Source organism: Babesia bigemina (assembly GCF_000981445.1).
Source record: "Babesia bigemina genome assembly Bbig001, chromosome : I".
Taxonomy (NCBI): Eukaryota; Apicomplexa; class Aconoidasida; order Piroplasmida; family Babesiidae; genus Babesia; species Babesia bigemina.
Genome location: NC_027216.1, coordinates 1,330,904 through 1,353,438, shown reverse-complemented (window position 1 = coordinate 1,353,438; position 22,535 = coordinate 1,330,904). Strand labels below are relative to the sequence as shown.

Sequence of the window (22,535 nt, the reverse complement as noted above, 5' to 3'; positions counted from 1 at the left end):
TCAGCTCCTTGGACCGGTCCTCTCGGACGTGCCTTGCAAAGCGTATCATCGCTAGGTGGTAGGCACAAACCTGCTAGATATTGCGTATAGCCTAGCGACATCGCGTTCCAGTTTATCTAGCGACGCGCTAATCTTATCCGTCGTAACCTTTTGCATAATTTCGCGAAGGCTGTTCATGCTGTGATCGGCATCGTCCTCCTCGTGGTCGCTCTCCGAATGGGGTTCGAAACTACCGCTCATTGGGGCCGGAGCAGCCTGTGTGTTTGCTTGCGATCCGCTCTCGCACGCAGAGTCTGCGTCTCCGCGTATGGAGTCGAAGGTGAAGTGTGGACTGCGAATGCGAGTAAGGAAGCTTGCGAGCTTCTTCCTGCTTGCCCCGAGGAGGTGTGCCTTGAGCCGCACGTCCGTTGGAACGGAAACAGGGTTGAACGAGAGTTTGTGCATTTCATGTTCATATGGCCTAAGGTGGGGTCAATAGTGCTTTCGACAGAGTTTCGTCATACCTGCCCTTGAATGCGGCACGAAGCGCATCGTCTAATTGCCGGAGGGTGTCCGCCACCTTGTCATCACCGATCATGCTTTCGCAGAAGTGCACGAACAAGTGTAGTTTGTTCATCTGACCGCTCTCGATCACGGTTACCACGCTATTCATGAGGGCCATGAAGTTGTCCGACCTCGCGGAGCGAGAGTCCAGAATTAACAGGACACGCGACGCACGGTCCTGTACTACGGACTCAATGAGCGTGTTGTACAACTCGGTGTCACCGCAGGGTTTGTTGCTGAGCTCCATAAGCAACATCGACGTGTTTTTCATGAAGTCTTCCATCGTCACCACATCGAGCGTCTTAACCGACTCCAAGAGCTTGTTGCGAACAGTTGGATGGAGCCCTGATGGCAGCCAAGATCTTGCATGTGCGATATGATGTTGCTCCGCCGCTCCCTCGCGATGCGGGTACACGTAGAAAAGCCCTGTTGCCCTCGACTCCACAGCCCTGTCAGCCGAAAACACCCGCTCACGGTATAGATATTCAATCCTGTTGTACCATGTGAGCAGCTCCGTGTATTAATTTCACTCACAAATTCCGTCCATGGGCACTGTCCGCAATGAGGAGCACCAAATCATTGCGGGCGAGGTGGCCAACGGATAGCTGCTCGTCCAGGAGATGACCTATGAAGCGCTTTCCCATATTGTGGTGCTGTTCTCACCTATGCTCACAAGACCGTTCGGGTCAGATTCCGACGGCAGGTCCAAAATTTTGGAGGGGAATGTTGCTTCATTATGGTAGAAACGGCATACCTGAAAACGCATGTGACTAGTGTGGCAAACACTCAGATTATTACTCAAAAAGCGGCGCCAGCCATCCATATATACAAGCATTACACGACAATTAGAGATTATCTATTGGTATGTAAGTCATAATTTCGGTTCCACAGTCCTCAGATCATGGATGTAGACAACAGGAGGTAGGATGCAAGAAAATATACTGCCCCTTTCCACATATATCCGTTATCGAAAGATCAGTCAGCGTTAACATAACCATAGCTAGTCAAAGATGAAATCAGGCACTTACATCGTCCAAAGTTATAAGAGAATCACGGCCTCTCACCATGGCGCCAAGACGGACAATCTCGCGCTCAACCAGGCCGGCAAGTGCGATTCTGAGCCAGCTTCCGGCAATTAATCAATATATGTGGTGTTCTTGGCGATGTGTTGAGAAATGTGCACCGCTCCGAATAAACGTACCCTCGCATCTGCTCCGGCACGATGTGCCGTGAAAGGGCTGCAATCGCAACCTGTATACCGCCGGTGTTGGGGTGGTGTCTACATATTAGAATGTTGACATAATTCTGTGGTACCTAGGTGATAATAATCGCTGACAGCCGGGTATCTATCGAGAATCCGACACCAGCCTTCCACCGCGTGGAGGTGGCAATCTCACGACCCGTATATACCGTACTTTACGTGCTTTCTATGTGTTAATGCGTCATGCGCGACTGGTATTGCTGATAGTTGCGATCGTGTTTGGCGGCGATGATGCCAGCGCGCTGAATACCCGTGTCTTTGCCTCGGTGAGAGGCTCTTACACAGGCAACGACGCTGCTCGAGTCCCGCAGATTCTGAGGAATCATATCGCATTCACAACGCCCAGTTCGCTCAACAGACGAGTCTACGGTGCATCCGGTGGATTCGGAGGCGTAACGTCGCTGCATGATGTTGAGTGCGCAGAAGGCGTCGATGATACCGGCGAAACTCGGAGAGTCATCAATCGCATCGGCATTCGTCGGCACCGCCTCTACGTCATACGTGGTGCACCCGAATTCAAAGCTACTAATGAAGTTAGGAAGAAGAAATCGCAGCCGAAACAACGATCTGGAAGAAATCGTACATTAGAAGAGGTCAGTAAACATAACAACTCCCCTAACAAGGATCACACTGGTGCTAAAAAGGCCAAATGTCTGGATTTTCAAGGCATATGTACGACGGGTGATGTCGTTCCTGCTGCGGAAAACAGCTTGAAAGCCGCTAAAGGGAGCAATGCAGTTGCTGCATTGTCTGTCCATGGTGGCGATGCAACCACCACTAAAGAAAATGACGGGGGTAGACCTAGCGCTAACGCTTTGGGTGCGCAGGAAAAACGTGACGGTCTCTTGCAAACGAGGGATAACGCAACTGTAGTTGAAGCAGAGTGGTCTGATGACAGAGCGGAGGAAAATGTGGATGTGGTTCCCGAAATCATTGAGCCGTCCACAAATACGCAGGAGGGCTCAAAAGCGAGAGAAGGTAATGTCGCGGCAATATCTAATCGCCGTTTGCATGTGTTGAACTCGTTGTTCTCCGATCAACATAGGATCAAAACTCGTGAGGTTGTTTCGGTGCTCTATCAAAAGCTAGGTTCGCCGTATGCAAATATAGCTTCTTTACGCGATATAATTGCAAGCAGAGTGGGGAATGCGAATAACGCGCATCGGGAAAGTTTGCATTTTAACGAGGGTACCGACGTTGAACATTCGGAGCAGCATGTTTATAGATGTCAAGGTGATAGCAATGCTGTGAGCCAAAGTGACGGCTCAAATAATGTAAATTCACTGTCTAATAGAGATGGAGGCGACATTGTAATGGGTTCTGCAAAATCTCAGCAGATTGGCCCTGGTACTGTCGAACAGCGCAATGACCAACAGGCGACTGAGGACGGAAGGGCACATGAAACTCGCGACAACCTTGAAGCCGCAAGCACCTCATCTATGTCATCTATACCACATCCTATAAATGATGTGCAAGTATTGGCTAGTAATGAACAGCTTAATGCCCTACAATCAATGGTTCGTCGCAAACGCATCTCGGCGATCTTCTTACCTGTTGATGGCAAAATCCCCAAACCGGAGCATGACAAAGTGGAACAACCTTCACATCCAAAATCGAAAAGCGATGATTGTGCTGGATTCATCGCAGGTGACAATGTCGACAGTTCAGAGCACTGCGAGTTGTTCAAGAACAATCTGCCGAAAGAAAAAGACGACCACCCCGTTTACGATATCGGATCCACCAACGCGTGGGATACAGATGTCGGAAGCACTTCAACACCTGTATTGGAAGCGTCAGTATCTACGGACGAGTCTGACGTGCTAGGCAATACACCACTAGAACATACACTCAACGATCTACCACAATCATCCATGCAGGCCATTCAAACGGCATCTGAATCATCTGGAATGACCAGAAGCATCATTCAAGACGGATCTGATAGAGCTGATTACATGTTTTATCGTAGCAGGGATGATGTGGCTGTGAATCTGGCGTCTGAATACCACCATGGTTTTGATTGCCTGCTTCTATCGGTTCCTACAAAAACTAAAAGGTCACATAAGAAAAAGGAATGCCAACAAATCGAACTGAATAAAGGTGGTCTTGGTGAAGCAGGAAATTCAACGGTTGTGCAGGAAAGAATGCCCAGCTCAACATCTACCGTCGACGATATGCGGTTGAGCAACTCAGTCAACTCTCGTAAGGAGCCTGAACAATCGAATCAACACGATACAATCGGCTTTACCATACCTGTAAACATGTTCACGCTCCCACGCGGGTTTCTGGCATCGCTGTACAAGACGTACCTGCGGCCTAGTCTCATCTCCACACTAGAGTGCGCGTTCAATACAAACCTTGAGGGGCCATGTGGTGTCATGGACTTACTAACTTTGGGGGTAGATATAACTAAACTCATATGTAAATCGGTGGGTGATATCGACCGGAACACGCTGCGACAGCACCTTCGCAATGTGGTGGTGCGATCGAATTTTTTTGAAGATGACATGAAAGACACCATATATTACGAGGGTGAGGCAACCGAACTGCCGCGGAAGGTTCGTCACAAACTGGCTAAGATTTTCAAATTGGTAAAGGATGAGGTTGTTTTACGTAACAGTGTCGATTTGCTTACCACCTTGCTGGGTAGGCCGCCGACCATTGGGGAAATGGCTTTCTCGCTGGGCCACGATGACCCCAGGAAACTTGAGATGAGCCTCAGCATTTTGACTTCATACACGAAACAGTGTTTCGAGCTCTTCTCGAAATCGCTGGGTGATGTTGTGCTAATGAAGTTGGAATCCGATGCTGGCTTCCGGAGGAAATATCCGCGGACTCCACTGACGCCTCTTGACCCACACATGTGGAAAACTCACTCCATAGTCAAAGAGATGTTGTGGCAAAGGATCTGCTCGATCCATTTGAATACCTTGGCAGCGCACGGCGAAAAGGTTGTGGGCCAGCTCTATGGGATTTCCTGCAGCGCCGCCCGACACGACCTCCTCAAGGCGAAGCTCCCTGAACACCTGCCGATCGGTACATACCGTTTAGCCAAACGTGCGAAGGTGCTCTATACCGAACTGTTCATGCTGAAGAGTCGCATAGCTTATGAAGTACGGCGAGCTGCCGAGCTAGGGATTCCATTCAACAAGGACCCTTACAAGGACGACCACTTTGCCCAACGCGTAGTTGAGGTGGAGTTAGCCAACGTCAACACAAAAGAAGGCACCGCGGAATCCGGAGCTAAATCTGTACAAATTGAGAGGCTCATCGAGGAAGAGATGAGCGCACGGCTAAATGTTTCGATGGACGCCATACAAGAAGCCTTGGACGCTTCCAAAATTCGCGAAATATCCGGGCCCAAGATCGTGGCATTCTCCGACAAGGCGAACCGTTTTAAACGTAAACGCGGACTGTACGTGGCCCATTTACAAGATTTCGACGATTTCGGCGTACCCGAGGACCCCGATACGACGCCATTAAAGCCCTGGACGATGGAATATAAGCGAGACAGCATCCTGCGTAAATCCCTGCGCATGGTGGCCGTGGAAGCCCTGGATGACCGTGCAGCGCGTTTCGTGTTCATGGCTTACTTAAACCTCTTCCTTAACACGGTGTGGAACGCTGAAGATTTGACAAGGGCCTTGGGTTTATCCGGACCCGACGTTCTGGACCTCGTGTTCTACGCTGCTAGGGCGCATTGCCAGGAATACGAATGTTGGCGCATAAAGCTAAAGTTGCCACCTTACGTTAACGAGCTATCAGCATGCCCCGAGCTAGTCCCCAAGATCGAGCTCCCCACGGGCAAGTTGCCACACCACATCGCCTCCCCCAAACGCAGCAGACGGCCGCGCGGCGCTAATTTTTCCAGGCCCGTTCACCCCGCGATGAAGGACCGATACAAGCGTATGCGCAGCATAAAGCCCCGTATTGGTACCATGAAGGACTCCCTAGCTCAGTACCACAAAAACTTCGCAGCGATGCAAAAGGTGCTAGAGCAGAGTCCCCTGTATTACTTGAGCGATATCCCTGACACTGTCAAGCTGGATCCGGCGTAGCATGGGCATTACAAATTGCGTAACGCCCAAAATGGCGCACAACTTTACCACACATAAGTGAACAGGTTAGCGTGCGCTGCATTGAATGGTATGTGTTCTTAAAGCGCTCTACACCGCGCTAAGTATATACTGGTGCTGTTCGACTCCCACGCGGCAGGCCTTTTCCACGAGGGTTGCGATGGATGGCAGCTGAAAGCATGAGCCCACGGCAGTCATGCCTATGCAGCGCCCTTCTGGCGACACCGCCACGGTAAGGAAGCCGTCGGCGCATTCAGCCTCCTCGTGCGTAACCGCCCAAACGTGATAGTCGGCTATTTTGGCGACGGTAACACATATGGGGAGCTGTAGCGCGAGTTTCTGCAGGTCCAGGTTGTACCCCTCGGCAAGCCTCACGCGTACGTTGGCTCCGCGCCTGGAGCGCTCAAGCTCGTCTCTGATGAGCACCTGTACGTTGGGTACGCGAGCGGTGCGCAACGCAATCACCATTCCGATGCTTATCGCGTCGAGGAAGGCGCCCCCGCGCTGCAGTACTGTGCTGTGCAGTCGCACCGCCCAGCTGAACTGTCCGCTGAGGATGCAGAGTAGCCGCCGGTCAAAACGCTGTCGTTGAAACTGCAGCCATTCAAGGGTGCGCTCCCAACGTTCGTCGCGCTTATGCGACACCTCAGCGTCCTCAAGGCTGAACGGCGATCCGAGGGTAATCTCGACAGTCCCCTCGTCGGGAGCATCCTGGGACGGCGCAGAAACAGTAAACTGCGAAATGTGAGGCTGGATAACACGTTCATGCCGCAACAGTTCCATATAAGCTACGATACAAACCAAATATGTAATTCGTCTGCATTTGGCAACGGTACAGCAGTGGTCTAAAGTCGACAATGCTTTTCCTAAACACGAATACATGAATGACAGGCAGAATTGTACCAACAATGTCCGGCAGATTGGTGTATAAGGCAAGATAACGCAACGTGATGATGCCTCGCCGTTGATAAGCGGAAAGTCAACAGAAGACAATAACACCATAGAGAACCAACCGATACCGTCGTGATGACCACCGTGTCGTCCAGAGTGACACGGCAACTTCCATGGGCAACATCTGAAACGTTGGATTCCACCGTCAAAGATGGTTGCGCATCCAGACGGCGGCCGTCTAGACGGCAGTTGGCCGCGAGCGCTTTGCGGATGAAGTCCATGGCTCGAAGCCCCGCAGCTCGTCCAGAGCTGCCTATAGAGACTTCCAACCACTGAAAAAACCTGCAAACTATGCCTGTGTCAGCGCATAACTTGAGGTACGTGCTACTGTCGATCCACACCCATAGCAACACACCACCACAGGAATGGGAGCGGCGTTTACATATGCTGCCATGTCTTTTGTCAATGTATACGAGCCACTAGTTTGCAATGTGCCTGTTTGTACATGCCGACTATGAATCTCCGATGTGTGTGAAATAACCGTGGTAGAATAGATGACTTTCCACCGACGGTCACAACGGTAACAACATCGCCAGCTTCGCCGCCGTTGTGCTCCGAAAGAACCCCTAGCACCTGGAGTGGAAATGAAGAGTGTATAATAATATCAGGTGTGTGAATGTGACGCCACTCCTGCCTTGTCTGGCGTGGAAAAGGATTTGTTCAAGTAGTGGTTTAGGAGGCAGTTGCACATCTCACCGCTGACACGACGCCGAGGCCAACAGCGTGTGAGAACACGACTCTCTACACCGTGAAAGCGTTCCTACCGTTTACGCCCATGCAGTAAGAAAGCAGGACATGATACGTAGACCTATTGCTGTCTATATCTACAAAAAGTGAAACTGCCTAACCGTGACATGATGGCGACCCCTACGCAGTATCAGGACGCGGTTAACGTCCAGAGCTTGCGCACGCTCGATGGAGTCAACTGCCATGAATTTTTCCAGCGCTTCTCGCGGACACCGGTCAACGTGGACTCTCTCCGCGAGATTATTATGTTCCAAACCGATGCGGATTACACAAGCCGCTTTGAAAGGGTCGATATGGATGACTGTTCCAGTATCATGGACAGCAGCAGAAGCCAGCCGAAGTTCGCGGAAGTGCCCGTGATCCGCCTGTACGGTGTGACACGGGATCAGCACAGCGTGCTGGTAAACGTGCGCAAGTTCATGCCATACTTCTACGTCGAAAAGCCTCATAACTTCAGGGAGGAACACATACCCTTGTTGATGGACTTCTTCAACAAGCACCTGATGGACCAGCCGGCCTTCAAGAAGACGTGCCGCTTTGTCGTGAACATCAAAGTCGTTCGCATTAAACCCCTCATGACCTACCAGCCCAACGGCGAGCGCGACTTCCTGAAGATCACAACGACGCTCCCGCGCATGGTCGCAGCACTTCGTAGCTTCTTGGAGTCAGGGGTGGCACTGCCCGTGATGGATCTGCCGGGCAGCGGAAACACTATGCGCATTTCGTTTCCACGTCAGGTCTGCGAAGCGAACCTGCCTTATGTCCTGAGGTTTTTGCTGGACGCTAACATCACAGGCGGGTGCTGGTTGCAACTGCCGGAGGGAACGTTCACAGTCGAGAAAAACAAGAGCAGCCACTGCAGCATCGAGGTTACGACCGACTTCGAGAACCTCAAGCCCATGCCAATAGAAGGCGAGTGGCAGTCGATAGGACCCATCAGGACTCTTTCGTTCGATATTGAGTGCGTCAAATTCACGGGTCCCGGTTTCCCCAATGCCAACAACGACCCCGTGATCCAAATTGCATCTGTTCTCCACACCCATGGCGACAAACTGGATACCGCGCAGAAGTTTGTATTCACGCTTAATGAATGTGACGCGCTGCACGGCGCACATGTGCTCTGCTTTGACCGGGAGGAGGACCTGCTTTTGGCGTGGAAGCTCTTTTTCACTGCAGTGGACCCTGACTTCCTGACGGGATACAACATCGTGAACTTCGACATTCCGTACCTCATCAACCGCGCGAATGCGCTGCATCTGGAGAAGTTCACGCAGCTGCCGCGGATCGCACGTATCAACACTAGTGTGCGCGACGTCATACAGTCCAACAACACGCTCGGCACCTACGAGAACAAGGAAATCAACGTAGAGGGACGCATCATTTTCGATGTTTACGACCTCGTGAGGAGAGACCACAAGCTCAAGTCGTACACGCTCAACTACGTTTCCTTCGAGTTCCTCAAGCAACAGAAGGAGGATGTGCACCACTCCACGCTATCAAAGCTGCAACTGGGCTCGCCTGCCGACAGGCGACGTATCGCAAGCTACTGTCTGAAGGATTCCGTTCTCCCACTACAGCTCATCGATAAGCTCCTGCTGCTGTATAACTATGTCGAGATGGCAAGAGTAACCTTCACTCCTATCAAGATGCTGATCAACCGAGGACAGCAAATCAGAGTTACCATGCAGATCTACAGCCAGTGCAAACTGATGGGGTACGCTGTACCCGTCGTCAACGCTGCACAGAGAGGATGGTCAAATGAAGGCACATACGAAGGTGGAACTGTCCTTGACCCGCAGAAAGGATACCACAGAAATCCTATTGCGGTGCTGGATTTCCAGTCGCTATACCCCTCGATCATGATAGCGCACAACCTGTGCTACTCCACCATTGTACCGCCTTCCGACATTGCCAGGTATTCTCCGGATGACCTAACGTCGGTACCAGGACATCCGGGGCTGCATTTCATAAAGGCGCACGTGCGCAAGGGGATGCTTCCACTTATTGTTGAGAAGCTAATCGAGGCGCGCAAGAAAACCAAGGAGGAAATGAAAACTTGTACAGATCCCATCTTGAAGAGCGTTCTCGACGGCAGGCAGCTGGCGTTGAAGATCACAACGAATTCCGTGTACGGATACACCGGTGCCTCCACAAGTGGCTTCCTCCCCTGTGTGGAAGTCGCCACGGCGATCACATCGTTCGGTCGTTTCATGATCGTCAACACGAAGGAGAAGATTGAAAAGTACTTCACGCTAGCCAATGGCTACGAGGCCGACGCGAAGGTCGTCTACGGTGATACCGATTCCGTCATGATCAACTTCGGATGCAAAGAGATATCGCGAGCCATCGAGCTTGGTGTAGAAGCCGCCACCAAGGTTACCAGTGAGGCCGTAAAACCAATCACGCTCGTTTTCGAGAAAGTGTACCTGCCGCTGCTGCTTCTGGCCAAGAAGCGTTACGCTGGCCTGTATTACACAAATGCGAAAACGTACGACAAAATCGACTGCAAGGGCATTGAAACCGTCAGGCGTGATTTCTGCCTCCTCGTCCAACAGATGATGGAAAAAATCCTGCACATGCTGCTGGTCGACCTTGACCTGAACGGTGCGATCGAGTTCGTCAAGAGCAAGATCAGCCAACTTCTGCGCAACGAAATCGACATAAGTCTTCTGGTTGTCACCAAGTCACTTGGAAAGGTGGATTACGATGCGCGCTTGCCGCACGTAGAGCTTGCTAAAAAGCTCCGCAACCGTGACCCCGGCAAGGCGCCATCCGTGGGAGACCGTGTCAGCTACCTCATTGTAAAAGGCACCAAGGGGCAACCTCAGTTTGACAGAGCGGAAGAGCCGCTGTATGTAGTTGAGAACAACATTCCCGTGGATACTCAGCACTACTTGGACGCGATCAAGTCGACCCTTATGCGTATATTCGAGGTTATCATGCCCAACCCGGAATCGCTATTCAGTGGGGAACACACTCGCTACATCACCATGAGCTCCTCATGCGACAGCGCGCTCTCAATGTTCATGAAGAAGGTCGAGCGGTGCCTCGGTTGCAAAAGCGTCATCAAGGTTCCACCCTTCTGCGACCACTGTAGCAAGAGCAAACGGCAACAGGTGAGTCATGCGTGAAATGATTTTTTGTTGACGTTGCGTTTTTGCATGTCTATGGTGTAAATTCATTTTGTAAACGAATCGTCTCGGCGTAATGTAGCCAAAAATGTGGCAATGATGCTGGGTTTGGCGTTTTATCAGAATGTTGATCTCTGCTTTCCGTCCCATACACGGCAGCAATACGCCAGTCGGATGCATTAGAATTATAGAAAGTCGTGTAATCGGTTGTTTTGGCTCTGATGCGTGAGCAAACCTTCGTGCAAAACCCGTAATGCCCCGACGCCTAAGCATCGCCACACTACACGTGAAATGTGTCCAATGAATACGTGTTTATCTACATGGAAACCTGTTTTTATGTCGCACCGTTGTAACATTGCGCAGGTGATGCTACAAAAGTTCGAAGAGCGGCGGCAGAAAGAGGCCGATTACTTCGAACTCTGGTCGCAGTGCCAACGCTGCCAGGGCAGCTTGCACAACGAGGTAATCTGCGACAACCGCGATTGCCCCATATTCTACAAGAGGGTACGAACTGGAAAGGTGCTCACTGCTCTGGAGAATACGTTCCAATCCCTTCATCTGGAGTACACGTGAGACTACAACTGGGCCGCAGACACCGTGCCTTCGACCTTGGCGCGGCTGAGGTGCTGGTACATCAGGAGCTGCGACATACGGAAGCGATACACAGGTATCTGCTTTGCCTCGGCCTCCAGCAATTTCAAACGCGGGGTGGCCCGTGTCTCCATGTCCAGGTTAGCGCGTTTCTCGCGTATCAGCGAGGCCGACTCCTCGATCAGCGACAGCAGTTTGCTGGCGAAACTGCGAAAACTTGGATCGATCTGAATCTCATTATGCCATAACGTTATGCATACTTACCCTGCTAGCTTTCATGTAACGGTTCAGGAAAGCCCTAACCGGAACAATAAACTCGGGGAAGCTGGGGTGCAGAGACAGCAGTCCCACGTGGTCCGTTAACAGAAGCGACACGTGTCTGTACAGCATACGATACGTCTCGCTGGCATGCAACTGCTTCTTAGTCAGACGCAAGCGGACCATGATGTCATCAACGTTGTCCAGCAACTTGCGTGATTCTTCCGCCTCCTGTCGACGAAGCTTATTGATGTCCTTCGTGCGCAATTGCTCCAGTAGGTGGAATATGCACGACATGATGGGCACGAAACGCTCCAATCCATCTGATAATTGGTTTTGTGCTGTTAACATGTGCAGGATGAAGGGCATGTAACCAATCTGTGGCAGCTTAACTTTCACTGCGCCAGTGATGACGGTAACTAGGGGATACGCCAGAGCATCCAAACGGTCACGACACCGAACCACAACGGTTACCCACACGTTAACTGCCTCTACAAATCCCCAGGAATATACAGGCAGCACAATGCTGTGGCTACTCGAGACCTTCGCCGGGGCGCGCTCACGCTTCTTTCGGTCGTTAGCGGACATCCATTCGCGACGAACGTTTACCCCCAGGTCACGAATGCTCTTGAAGGCAAATGCGTACAGGTTAGCACCGGGCATGCTACTGTACAGCTCGGCTAAACAGTTCTGGCTTAGCTTGAAAAGACCGAAATTCTTTAGTGTTCTTTCGATGCTTGACGCAGAAATCTGAGTTCTGTAACTGCGGTTCAACAAGAAATTTATGCTGCTGTTGCTAAAAGCACGAGCCTGCTGTGACGACAACCGCTCGATCTTTAACCCTGTTGCCGGCGACTGCGAAATCTGGATGCGATGGTAATTGCTTTCCAAGACGCAAGCTAAGTAACGCCGAAGCACTTGAAAGGAGTAGATACGGACCTTTTGCTCTTTGTGATGTGTCAGCAGAGAGCACGCAAGCTTCACAACCTCCTTGTGCAAACTCTTAAGAGTCACCACCCACGGCATCACCGCGTCACTGCCGATCACATTTAAAGCGCAGCGGCACAGGTCAACGTCTTCGAACCTGTATGCCAGCTGCAGTAACGCGGAAGACAAAAACCTGCGGAACAATCGGATCACATCGACGATCCGCTCGTTGGTGAACGACAGCTCCGTCGCACGTACATACTGCTCCACAATAGAGCACGCTTCAAGCACCACATAGTGGTAAACTTCAGAATTTGATGGGGCATAACGATTGGGAACGTTTGTTAACATGGACGATAAGCCGCGGCTAGCCTTCATGCCACGTTCATTACGACGTCGTTTGCCCCTACTGTCTACCTTAGCCATACTGCCGGCCGCCTTGGCCGAATCGGCGGGTGATGATCCGTAGTGAACCGAACGACGTATAAATGAGCCATAAACCACTACAAGGCGGCGTATAGCCCCATCACTCTGCTTTTGGGCCTGCTTCACTAACTGTTCCGCCATCTCAATCGACACGACACGACATCCCTCTTCAACGTCGTCGCCGAATTCGGAATCGGAGTCCTCATCATCTGAAAACTCAACATCATCTGGTTCCTCATCACTGTCCGATTCTTCTTCGCTGACGTCCATATCGTAATCAGAGAGATCAGAAGGCTCAGAGTCATCGCTTACAGCGCCATCTGAATCCGCGTCCGATCCTTCATCTGATTCTGAGCCGATCATAGCATCAGACTCTTCGCCTTCCAAGTTGTCTGCTTCCTCCACACCATACTCCACTCCATCCTCATTACCTTCCACGTCCCTGTCGGTGCTCAAGGCTGCCACCTTCGTCTTTTTCCTGCCGCGGTTACCTCCAGACATACGATCCTTCTTACGTGCTACCGCATTTGTACCTTTAGCTGCGCGACTTTTGCGCGATTTTACGATGTTTGTTTCCATAACTACCGTTGGGATTGTCCAGTTGACGAATGCCTGTTGCGGGCTTGTAATAGGTGTCCGAATGCTATTACGTAGATTTATTACGATTTTAATTTTTCTACTGCGCTGCGTTGGCTGTGAAGAAGACTTGCCATAAGGATTCCAACTGAAAACCTCCCAATATGGCAGTGATGCCGCGCACCAGGCGAAAAGGATGTGCAGCCGACCGCGTGGATCTGCGGCGATTATCAGGGTAGTAAACATAAATTTATGTGCGTCGTTATTTCTGCGCTTTGTCAGTGCCCATGATGGCTGCGGTCAAATCCCGAGACAGTTGCGCCTCGGAATCTCGGCTAGTTAAGCAGTTGCGCCAGTCCAACGCCATTTCACGCCAAGATCGACCCAGCGACGACCATTCGCTGTTCTTGCAGGGTATGTTATCGGCTGCGGAATCCGGTAACAGGTGAATAATCAGCTCCCGACCGAATGTGATAGGAATCCGGCGACCGCCGCCGCGGTGGCCCAGGGTCCAAAGGCAGTGAGAGTGCATAAACCCCCGATTCGTCTCGTTGTCACGACCCACCGCCTGTAGATAGAAATATGATCGCTCAATGTCGTCCAGCTTGCCCTCGAGGCAGGCGATTGACGTCGGATCCTCAGCACCCAGGCGCTCTACACGGGTGCCGCAAAAGTGCTCCGAGCTGTTCACGTAGTTGAAAGCGTCCATGGCGCGGTCGAGAGGCACAGGAATCACCTGTATTTGCGTATGCATCGCACAGGGATTTTGCATTGGCATGTACCGCTCGAATGCAATGGCGCCTGAACCGCTTTTTAAACACTGATCGAACAGGCAGTCGATAAGCCGCTGCATATCTTCCAATACAGAACGAGAGGCCGCAGCTGCACTCGGGTAGTGGTAAATGGGCGTCACTATGCTGTGAAGAGGGGCGAGAGGCCCTTTGGCAATTGCGATATAGCTCTGCAGCTCGTAACAAACAAAGTGTCTAAACTCACGTGATCCGCTACAAGGGCCACCATGTGATCCTCGCAGGCGGAATTCGACAGGCAAAACCAGCAGGCATCGGAGTTACCACCGGATGATGCGCGCTTGGCGACACTAGGCTTCTCCGGGGGGAACTCGCCCTGCCAGAGACTTATCTTAAGCGTGCAACCGCCGCATTCCAACTTCTCGTCAGCGCGAACTGCGGCGGCGGCCTCTTCAGGGCGCTTGAACAGTACAAACCTGCGGCACGTGTAAAGACTAACGGAATACCTACGCCTCGGCAGCGGAATGTGCACTTTCACCTAGCATGACCTGGCAACGACGGACACGGCCGAAATGAGACATCACCTCCTGCAACGACGATTCGTCGATCTCAGCTGGAATGTTGTACACTCTTACGATGCATCCTTTAGCAGATGGCGATGAATCAGCCGTTCCGGCTGCCTCCTCCGAGGCCGGAGCAGAGTCCGGAGCTTGGCCGGAAGACATGGGCGAATTAGGGTATACCAAAGTCCATAGGACAAGTTGTGATTTTAAAACGACTAATGAGGTTAGCGTGGTGTGTTCAACCGACAGGAATCTTCCCTCCTACAATTAACGCAACGCGGACACAAGCGTGCACATGAACTCACAGGCAGACGCGCAATCTGCCGACAGCCAGCCAGATTCAACCAGGGCATCCAGCTTGCCATTGGTGGCCTTGAAAGGTTTCAAACGAAGCTGACGCAATTTCGATGGAATCCACTAGATGGAACATACCTTACGACAGACGAACGCGAACACGTTCACAAATTGCGGTTGGCGTTGCAGCAAAATGGTACAACACAGCGCAATGCGGTGCCATAGCAGACCAGAGCTTTCATCAACTGCGGAATATTCCGCGGTAGTCCGGGGATTCGCATACGCGAACGACATCGCGACGCATTCCTGAGTCAATATGCAAAGCACGACCAGTTACAACACACCATAAGGAGTAACGTAGCAGAGCTGTTCATCCATTCGCGCACATAACTTTGGCCAAGCCGCAGGAGACAGACCGCAGCAGTGGCAAGCGCAGCTTCACATAAAATCGGAGACCAATCGGCTTGCAAAACACTCTCGTTTTTCAGCGAATTTTCCAAGGCTTCTTGTACCACACCTAGGTCCAGAAAATTGTCCTCTTCACTTCCAGATAGCGGCTGCAATTTCGGGTGGAAGCGAGAGAGCACGGACAGGAAGTGATGCTGCATGAACTGTAGCACTCGGCAAGGCCCCTCAGCCGAACCAGGAAGTGAAGCTGGGTCGATAGGAATAGGCATAGACACATCTAGAGGGATGCGGGGACTGAAATGGGTGTTGCCTTGATCAAGAATGGTCTCGTTGAAACTGCGCATCTTAAACGGCGTGAACGCTGGTATTGCATCGGCGGCGTCCAACGCGAGAAAAGCCGAACAGTCGTTGACACCTTCTATGAACATGCGCTCCAAGAGTCTATAACACATGGACAAAGCACGTCTAACTTCGCCGTCCGTGGAGCCCGTAGACTCATCACCCACCACGGTGGCCCAGGCTAACGACATGGCCGCAAGGCAGGACGGCATAAGCGCTTTTATACCGTCAAAATCGACGGCATCCAAATATTCAAACGAAGGAAGCAACCAGTTGAAATCTTCTGGAGATGTTACCGACAATATCTTCCCCAATTTACTCAGATACTGCACACGAATAATCGACGCAATACACGCTACCCACCAGGCTCCTGAGGTGCATAGGCTCCAGGGCCATCCAACAGCCAATCAACCGACAGCAGCACTTCAGCAGTGGATTGGCCTTCTTTCCGTTGTTATCATCAATTTCGTCGAAAAATTCCAACACTGTTGTCATAGTGCGGTGGATGACGGCGAAGAGATCCTGAGACCGTGTAAAATGGAACAGGTGAACCTACGTGACATGCAGGCATTATCGACTCGTTCTCTCCGATGCAAACAATAATTGACTCCAACAGGCGGAAAGATGCATTCACGTCTGTGCTGACCGATCCCAGCCGGAGGAAGTCATGCAGCGTTAGGTGAATCTCGATCTCACAACGGCTCACAAGCGCATATAGCCGTTTTATCAACTGAGCATTCACGCCACAGTCATCCTGGTCTGAAGATATTGCGGCAAATCCGTGACGTTCAATCATTTGTCCCAAAAAACAACTGGCCAGCGCAATGCCGGACTTGTGCGAACTATGCTCCAGAATGGTGGATGCAACCTGCGCGACGCGAATTTGGACGGATGAGCCAAATAGACCCGAACGTGATGATTTGCACAAGTCGAAAAGAACCGCCATAATATCGAAATTACCGCTAGATAGGCACTGCCGAAACAATTCATCGAATTCCGCAGCTGCAATCAATTCGAGCGCACATTTGAGTGATAGTAAGTTGATGGAAATTGCTTCTGGTGGTATTTGCTCTTTCTTGGACAACTCGGCCAAAACCGATTTTCCGACCGTTAACAGAAGCGCTCCTAGGGAATGACCATCGTCGTCACATCCATCGTTTTCAGCAGATGCGGCTGCAACATCCTCCAAATGGGCGGCTGCCAAAGCATCTAGATCTCGTTCGAGATGCTCGACCTCACTTGCAACCTCCTTGAATTCCCGATGCTCAACAAGCTCGCACAAACGACACGCAGCAGTGACTAAACAAAATGAAAATAAGCCATAAACAATATCTACCCACCGTTCGCTGTATTATTTGGCGTACCATCATCACTGACAAGGTCGAACATATCCCTGGATAGGTCGTCTACGACATCGGCGAGATCCGGAACATCCATATCAATCACATGAAACGCTGGCAAGCCCAGAACATCGGCGACCGAGTGGAAGAACGAAAGGCAATCTGAAACGAGGCGCGCCTTTAAAACCTCAACGCTTGAAGCGCTTTGCTTTATCAGGGCGCTAGTTGTCGAATCTATCTCGAAACCTTTGTTGTCCACCAAAAATGAAACCAAAACACCCACATGAGGAGTCAATGTCGACAAATGTCTCGCAGTCGATTTGTTAGACAGCAGGGATATAATTAGAGTCAACGCAGAACTGGCGATCACCAGTGAAGAGCGCAGCATCAAAGCTAGGAACTCAGGATCAAGGGCCATTATAAGTCTCTCAGCATCTACCTGACAAGCATTTGCGAAGCAAGACAACTCCAAACACACCTTAGATGCCCTATAGCTTTTCTCGAATGAAATGCAATACGTTGAAAGAATGAACTTCAGCTTTTGGTTCGGAGCCGTATGTAGACGATACATCAGGTGCGATAAGTTGCGGCACACAGTCACATTTGACCTGCGATATGAAATGCACGCCTCCCATTGATCTTCTGCAGATGTTGATTGATTAGTGTCCGTCATATTGCTGATAGGAAATACAATTCACGACACCTATATATACAAATCTGATTGACTCAAAGGCATTTAGAAAATCATGTAGTACCCTTAATTAAAAACGATAAATCGAGTATTAAACGCGTTTCATACAGTATTTTAACATCACAGCGCTTTAGTTTAGGAACTTAGACATTATCCGTGAGAGGAAGGACTGCTCTTTGGCGTAGTTCTCCACCACGCTGCTCCCGGCAACAAATCCTCGAGATTCCTTCCTGGCTTCGCGTGGGCGCACAAGTGACTCTCCAGTCACAATATTCTCCGGTGATTTGGCCGTTGATACATCAGGGTTTATGTCGGAATCGCGGAAGCCAAAGTTGCTTAGCGGTTCTTCCACAAGCAGCTTGTTTTCAATTCGGCATTTCATATACTCCGCTGCCAACGAACGGCATTCAAATGCATTCCCCTTTAGCGCACGAACGCACTTCACGTAACGGTCGCTGACAGTCCTACATGCACCCTCGTGATCCAAAGGGAAAGACCCACGGTCTGGAGGTGTGACCGTAAGCCGTGGCGCCTGGCCGACAGTCATGAATCACCTAATACCAGCATCAACAAATCGCCTTTAGAGTTATTAATGTGCCGCAGATTAACGGTAGAGAGATGATAAAGGAACAACAGCCTGACGCACCGTCGGCGGTATTCCGCAAACCGATAAAGATTAGCTTACAACTGAACCCATAAAAATCTGCACAATGGCTTCGTGTAACTAACATAAACTGTCCTAGACCACTTCTTGGAGTAATACGGATGTCCAGCCAAAAAGCATAGCGCCAATGAGCTGCCTGAACAACACAGCGTAAGGAGATTATATAAAGCAACCTTCTTTGAATACAACACTGGCGTTTTGCGCAGAATATTCACCCTGTACAGCTGTATGAATCATCAATGTTGTCAGTAAAACAACTAAAAGGCAAAAGGCGGTAACACTGCTAACGAAGAAGCGCTTGGCTTACAGCGTATGGCTAAGATGTAAGCAACTAGACAAGAGATCGAAATTATCACCTATGTCATACAATACACGTGTGTATGTGTATGTAGTGGCATTAAAAAATGAAAAGGGTGTAATGTGCCCTCCTGTAGCATAAGAGACCAATCCTTCCACACACTACTGCCGAATATAAAAGTCAAACATTTTAGACATTCGCGGCAACAATTAAAACGTATTTTCGGTCATATCTATAGACCTGTTGGTGGTGATTACTGATCAAGGTTTCGAAATATTTCAAACGTGACCTTCTGAGCTTGCCTATGCGCAAAGCGCAAGGGCTGTTCAGACATTCTAATTTCGGCTCCACATTATCCATACGGTAGGTATACCTTAAAATGTGATTTCCACCGCTGGGTTATCTTATTGGTGTGGTTAATATACATAAGAAGTTGGAGCTGAACGGGCCAGCAAACTGTCTCTCTCAAGCAGTACATAAGCTCAGGGTGTACGACTTTCTAGGAGACTAGTGCCGTGCGATTCACGCTAACGTATCCGATCGGTGTTGAAAAACTAACGGCTCGCAGCAATGTATTTCCACGCCCACTTCAAAAACCTGCTGCGTTGTCTAGCGGTAGTCTTACTTCTCAGGGGTGCGTCCACACCTGCAGCGGCGGAACCTGAATATGAAGACGCGTTTGATTACGGTTCGTTAAGTACGTAAATATTCTCAAATTGCGCAGACGTGGTCATCAAACGCATCAAGGATGCAGCACACTACTTGACCGATTGCACTATTGACCAACTAGCGCAGTACTGCACCACGGAAACGGCACTCAACTTCGAGTGCTTCCGTACCATTGGAAGGTGCATACCAGGAACTCTGAGGAAGGTAGCCATATTGGGGGGAGATAAAGGTGCCGATGAGGAGGAGGAGGAGGAGGAGCCAATCTCCGAATCAGAGGAACTGTAAAGTCAGCGTAATATTCATGATGTTGATGAGCTGTCTTCGGTGCCACGACTCCTACTAGAATATGCAACAGGGCCCACTTCCACAGCTATGCCACTAAAAGGTAACAACTCATGCTACGGAACATGCGTAAGGCCTCCATCATTCTATTGTAACCCGTATAACGGCGGTATCCATTGATCATGTATAAATGATAAATGCGGTGAATCCTTGTATTTGTTGCACCAAAGTACAACTTTGCTACATCGATACCAGTGCATTCAACCCGCCTGAGGGGTGAATGACGAGATATCAGACTCAGATTGTACATGGATTAACACATTACTTGTTGATCTAGTCAGAATGGATTCTCTTAAACGTGGATGGGTATTCCAGACAAATGAAAAGGTCACCATACTGCAGACCGATTATCGCCGGGTGACATTTTTCAAAAATACACCGGATTTTACAGTCGATGTGTATGAATCAAAGAAATTCGATAAAAGATCGTTTTTAAAAGGTGATTATGACTGCCCTGGCACTCTGGTGTCGGATTGTTTCGGGATCCTTGGCATCGTCTCCTTCACCGAAGGGCCATACCTCGTAGTAGTTACTGACGCAAAAAAATGCGGGACACTGATCAAAGAGCACGATGTTTACTCTATCGGGGGGAAGATTTTAGTGCCACTGTTTTACCCATGCTCAGAAAATGATATGGAAACCTACTACTGCAATCTATTTAACCAATTCGATATCTCAAACAACTTCTATTTCAGCTATACATATAACATTGCCAATTCGCTTCAACGCAACGTAATGTACGCAACGTGTACCAGAGAAGATGAGACATGGTTACGTTTCGACGCGGTCTGTGCCACCCAAAAGTATAGGTATAATTTCGTCCATGCAAAAAACTTCGCCGAGCACTTTGGACGTGACTCTGTTGGCCTTTGTCTGACGGTTATTCACGGATTTTTTGGTCAAACTAACGTATGCCTATCCGGAAGAATCCTTGCAGTACACCTGATTGCAAGGCGTTCACGGTTCTACGCGGGAACACGATACAAAAAACGAGGCATCAGTTCTGACGGTCACGTGGCAAACGACGTAGAAACCGAGCAGATACTCGATGATGCAACATGCACGGCCTCTGTTTTTTCATTTTTACAGGTGCGCGGATCGGCACCAGCATTCTGGGCACAGGACAAAAGTAAGACCATCATGAAAAAACCCCCGCTGATATACACACAAAATGATCCCACCTTCACGGCTCAGAAAATGCACATTTCGGAGTTATTGTCTCTCTATGGATCGCCTATAATCATGCTGAATCTTCTTTCCGACGACCCGGGAACAGAGGAAGGAAAGCTCTCCACCCAATTCCAGTCTGCTATTTCTTCAATAAATGTCGAACTTCCAAGGACCATTCGAGTGCAGTACGTACACCGTAATATACGAAGCGCTCTGGAAAGGGGAAACATACGCCAAATGATCGCCGAAGTCGTCGAACACACCGCGGGGGAAGTAGGATTCTTTCATGAGCGCAAAGGCAACATATGTAATTTGCAGCTTGGGGTGCTCAGAACAAGCTGTCTTGATTGTCTTGATCGAACTGGCGTAATGGCATTGGAGCTTGGACTCTTCGTATTCCAACGGCAGCTGGCTCTATTGGGTATCCATGTAAAAACCGCTGAAGGCATGTGTGATTACGAGGTGCACAACTTTACGGACGAAACGCCGTCCAACAGCTTAAATACAAGCGTTGTGCCAGAGCTCGAGCCCTTGGTGTATCTTTTCAAGGGCATGTTCGAGGGAATGGGAGATGCTTTGGCCATGCAGTACGCTGGATCAAAGACGCTTCGCAAGTATGAAGGCCCACGAGGGGCAATAAGTAGGTCTTTACAACTATTCACCACGTTGAAAAGAGGTTTCTCAAGTCATTTTTCGGATTCAGATCGACAGACTCTGTCAAACATTTTCTTAGGGGTTTTGCGACCGGAGAAGCACCCGCCGCCATGGCTCGTGGACGTTGACAAATACGTACACCATGAAAAATTCTTATGCGAGTATGAAAGTGTCGAATGGTGGGTTGTGCCTCTAATGTGTTTCTTGAGAAGGGCAAGGAAACTCCAAAGCAACGTTTGCCGATCGTGGTTCGACCTCTTCGACGCGCGAGGAGAGTATCTCCCATGGGTCATGTTTGCTCAACTAGTGGCATCTGTTCAGTATAGCAAGGATGAAGGTGCATGTTGGCGCCGCTATGCGTATCATTCCTCTGAAGACAAAGAGAAATCATCTTTGGTTGACACCGCTATACGGCACAACTTCTCCGTCATTCCGATCGAATCTCATGTATCAAGAAGCAACTCGGAAAATACGGAATATGTAGAACTTCGTGCGGGTTTGCCACCCGGTGTGGTACTCATCACAAGGGAGGACAGTGAACAGGATGAATTGAGCAGCGCTGTGCCATACGCTCCTGGGGACTCCACAGAAGCCGTAATGGTAAACGCCCAATCAGCATACCAGGATGCATTTAACTTTATTCGGCATACCAGAAAACGTAACGTCCATAGGATGAACTCTTTTTTGGAACCGTGGAGGATCCAACCACAGAATCGTGATGAGGTGACTAGGGATCTATCAACTATACGTTGCCGCGTGTGTGATGTAGAGCGTTATGCAAATTACGTGAATCTGTGAACTGGGATATGTACACGTCGTCATACCAAACAAACGGCGTACGGCAGCGGCAGGCTCCTTCGGCATCCATTA

General features: G+C 50.1%; 10 protein-coding genes across 10 annotated transcripts; 4 read left to right on the top strand and 6 right to left on the bottom strand.

The window, feature by feature from the left end:
* Window positions 1-51: 51 nt before the first annotated feature.
* On the bottom strand, window positions 52-1,610 carry BBBOND_0106220 (hypothetical protein, conserved; the record flags this gene model as incomplete). Its single annotated transcript, XM_012911045.1, has 5 exons — window positions 52-460; window positions 504-1,034; window positions 1,078-1,168; window positions 1,207-1,297; window positions 1,572-1,610. The coding sequence occupies 5 exons, from the start codon at window positions 1,608-1,610 to the stop codon at window positions 52-54; spliced, it is 1,161 nt and encodes a 386-aa protein (XP_012766499.1).
* A 370-nt stretch (window positions 1,611-1,980) lies between these two features.
* Window positions 1,981-5,859, top strand: BBBOND_0106210 (hypothetical protein, conserved; the record flags this gene model as incomplete). Its single annotated transcript, XM_012911044.1, has 1 exon — window positions 1,981-5,859. The coding sequence occupies one exon, from the start codon at window positions 1,981-1,983 to the stop codon at window positions 5,857-5,859; it is 3,879 nt and encodes a 1,292-aa protein (XP_012766498.1).
* A 108-nt stretch (window positions 5,860-5,967) lies between these two features.
* Window positions 5,968-7,049, bottom strand: BBBOND_0106200 (hypothetical protein, conserved; the record flags this gene model as incomplete). Its single annotated transcript, XM_012911043.1, has 2 exons — window positions 5,968-6,612; window positions 6,891-7,049. 2 exons carry the CDS (start codon window positions 7,047-7,049, stop codon window positions 5,968-5,970), a joined length of 804 nt encoding a protein of 267 aa, XP_012766497.1.
* Window positions 7,050-7,685: 636 nt separating this feature from the next.
* On the top strand, window positions 7,686-11,279 carry BBBOND_0106190 (DNA polymerase delta subunit, putative; the record flags this gene model as incomplete). Its single annotated transcript, XM_012911042.1, has 2 exons — window positions 7,686-10,691; window positions 11,070-11,279. 2 exons carry the CDS (start codon window positions 7,686-7,688, stop codon window positions 11,277-11,279), a joined length of 3,216 nt encoding a protein of 1,071 aa, XP_012766496.1.
* Window positions 11,280-11,281: 2 nt separating this feature from the next.
* On the bottom strand, window positions 11,282-13,487 carry BBBOND_0106180 (hypothetical protein, conserved; the record flags this gene model as incomplete). Its single annotated transcript, XM_012911041.1, has 2 exons — window positions 11,282-11,530; window positions 11,562-13,487. The coding sequence occupies 2 exons, from the start codon at window positions 13,485-13,487 to the stop codon at window positions 11,282-11,284; spliced, it is 2,175 nt and encodes a 724-aa protein (XP_012766495.1).
* A 259-nt stretch (window positions 13,488-13,746) lies between these two features.
* On the bottom strand, window positions 13,747-14,958 carry BBBOND_0106170 (CwfJ C-terminus 1-like protein, putative; the record flags this gene model as incomplete). Its single annotated transcript, XM_012911040.1, has 3 exons — window positions 13,747-14,445; window positions 14,481-14,709; window positions 14,744-14,958. 3 exons carry the CDS (start codon window positions 14,956-14,958, stop codon window positions 13,747-13,749), a joined length of 1,143 nt encoding a protein of 380 aa, XP_012766494.1.
* A 105-nt stretch (window positions 14,959-15,063) lies between these two features.
* Window positions 15,064-17,850, bottom strand: BBBOND_0106160 (hypothetical protein, conserved; the record flags this gene model as incomplete). Its single annotated transcript, XM_012911039.1, has 7 exons — window positions 15,064-15,189; window positions 15,229-15,396; window positions 15,435-16,163; window positions 16,201-16,359; window positions 16,394-17,136; window positions 17,178-17,616; window positions 17,656-17,850. The coding sequence occupies 7 exons, from the start codon at window positions 17,848-17,850 to the stop codon at window positions 15,064-15,066; spliced, it is 2,559 nt and encodes an 852-aa protein (XP_012766493.1).
* Window positions 17,851-17,998: 148 nt separating this feature from the next.
* Window positions 17,999-18,415, bottom strand: BBBOND_0106150 (hypothetical protein, conserved; the record flags this gene model as incomplete). Its single annotated transcript, XM_012911038.1, has 1 exon — window positions 17,999-18,415. One exon carries the CDS (start codon window positions 18,413-18,415, stop codon window positions 17,999-18,001), a length of 417 nt encoding a protein of 138 aa, XP_012766492.1.
* A 985-nt stretch (window positions 18,416-19,400) lies between these two features.
* On the top strand, window positions 19,401-19,784 carry BBBOND_0106140 (membrane protein, putative; the record flags this gene model as incomplete). Its single annotated transcript, XM_012911037.1, has 2 exons — window positions 19,401-19,518; window positions 19,555-19,784. The coding sequence occupies 2 exons, from the start codon at window positions 19,401-19,403 to the stop codon at window positions 19,782-19,784; spliced, it is 348 nt and encodes a 115-aa protein (XP_012766491.1).
* A 339-nt stretch (window positions 19,785-20,123) lies between these two features.
* BBBOND_0106130 (Sac domain-containing inositol phosphatase 3, putative) lies at window positions 20,124-22,463 on the top strand (the record flags this gene model as incomplete). The annotated part of the gene is made up of 1 exon (XM_012911036.1): window positions 20,124-22,463. The coding sequence occupies one exon, from the start codon at window positions 20,124-20,126 to the stop codon at window positions 22,461-22,463; it is 2,340 nt and encodes a 779-aa protein (XP_012766490.1).
* Between the last annotated feature and the right edge of the window lie 72 nt (window positions 22,464-22,535).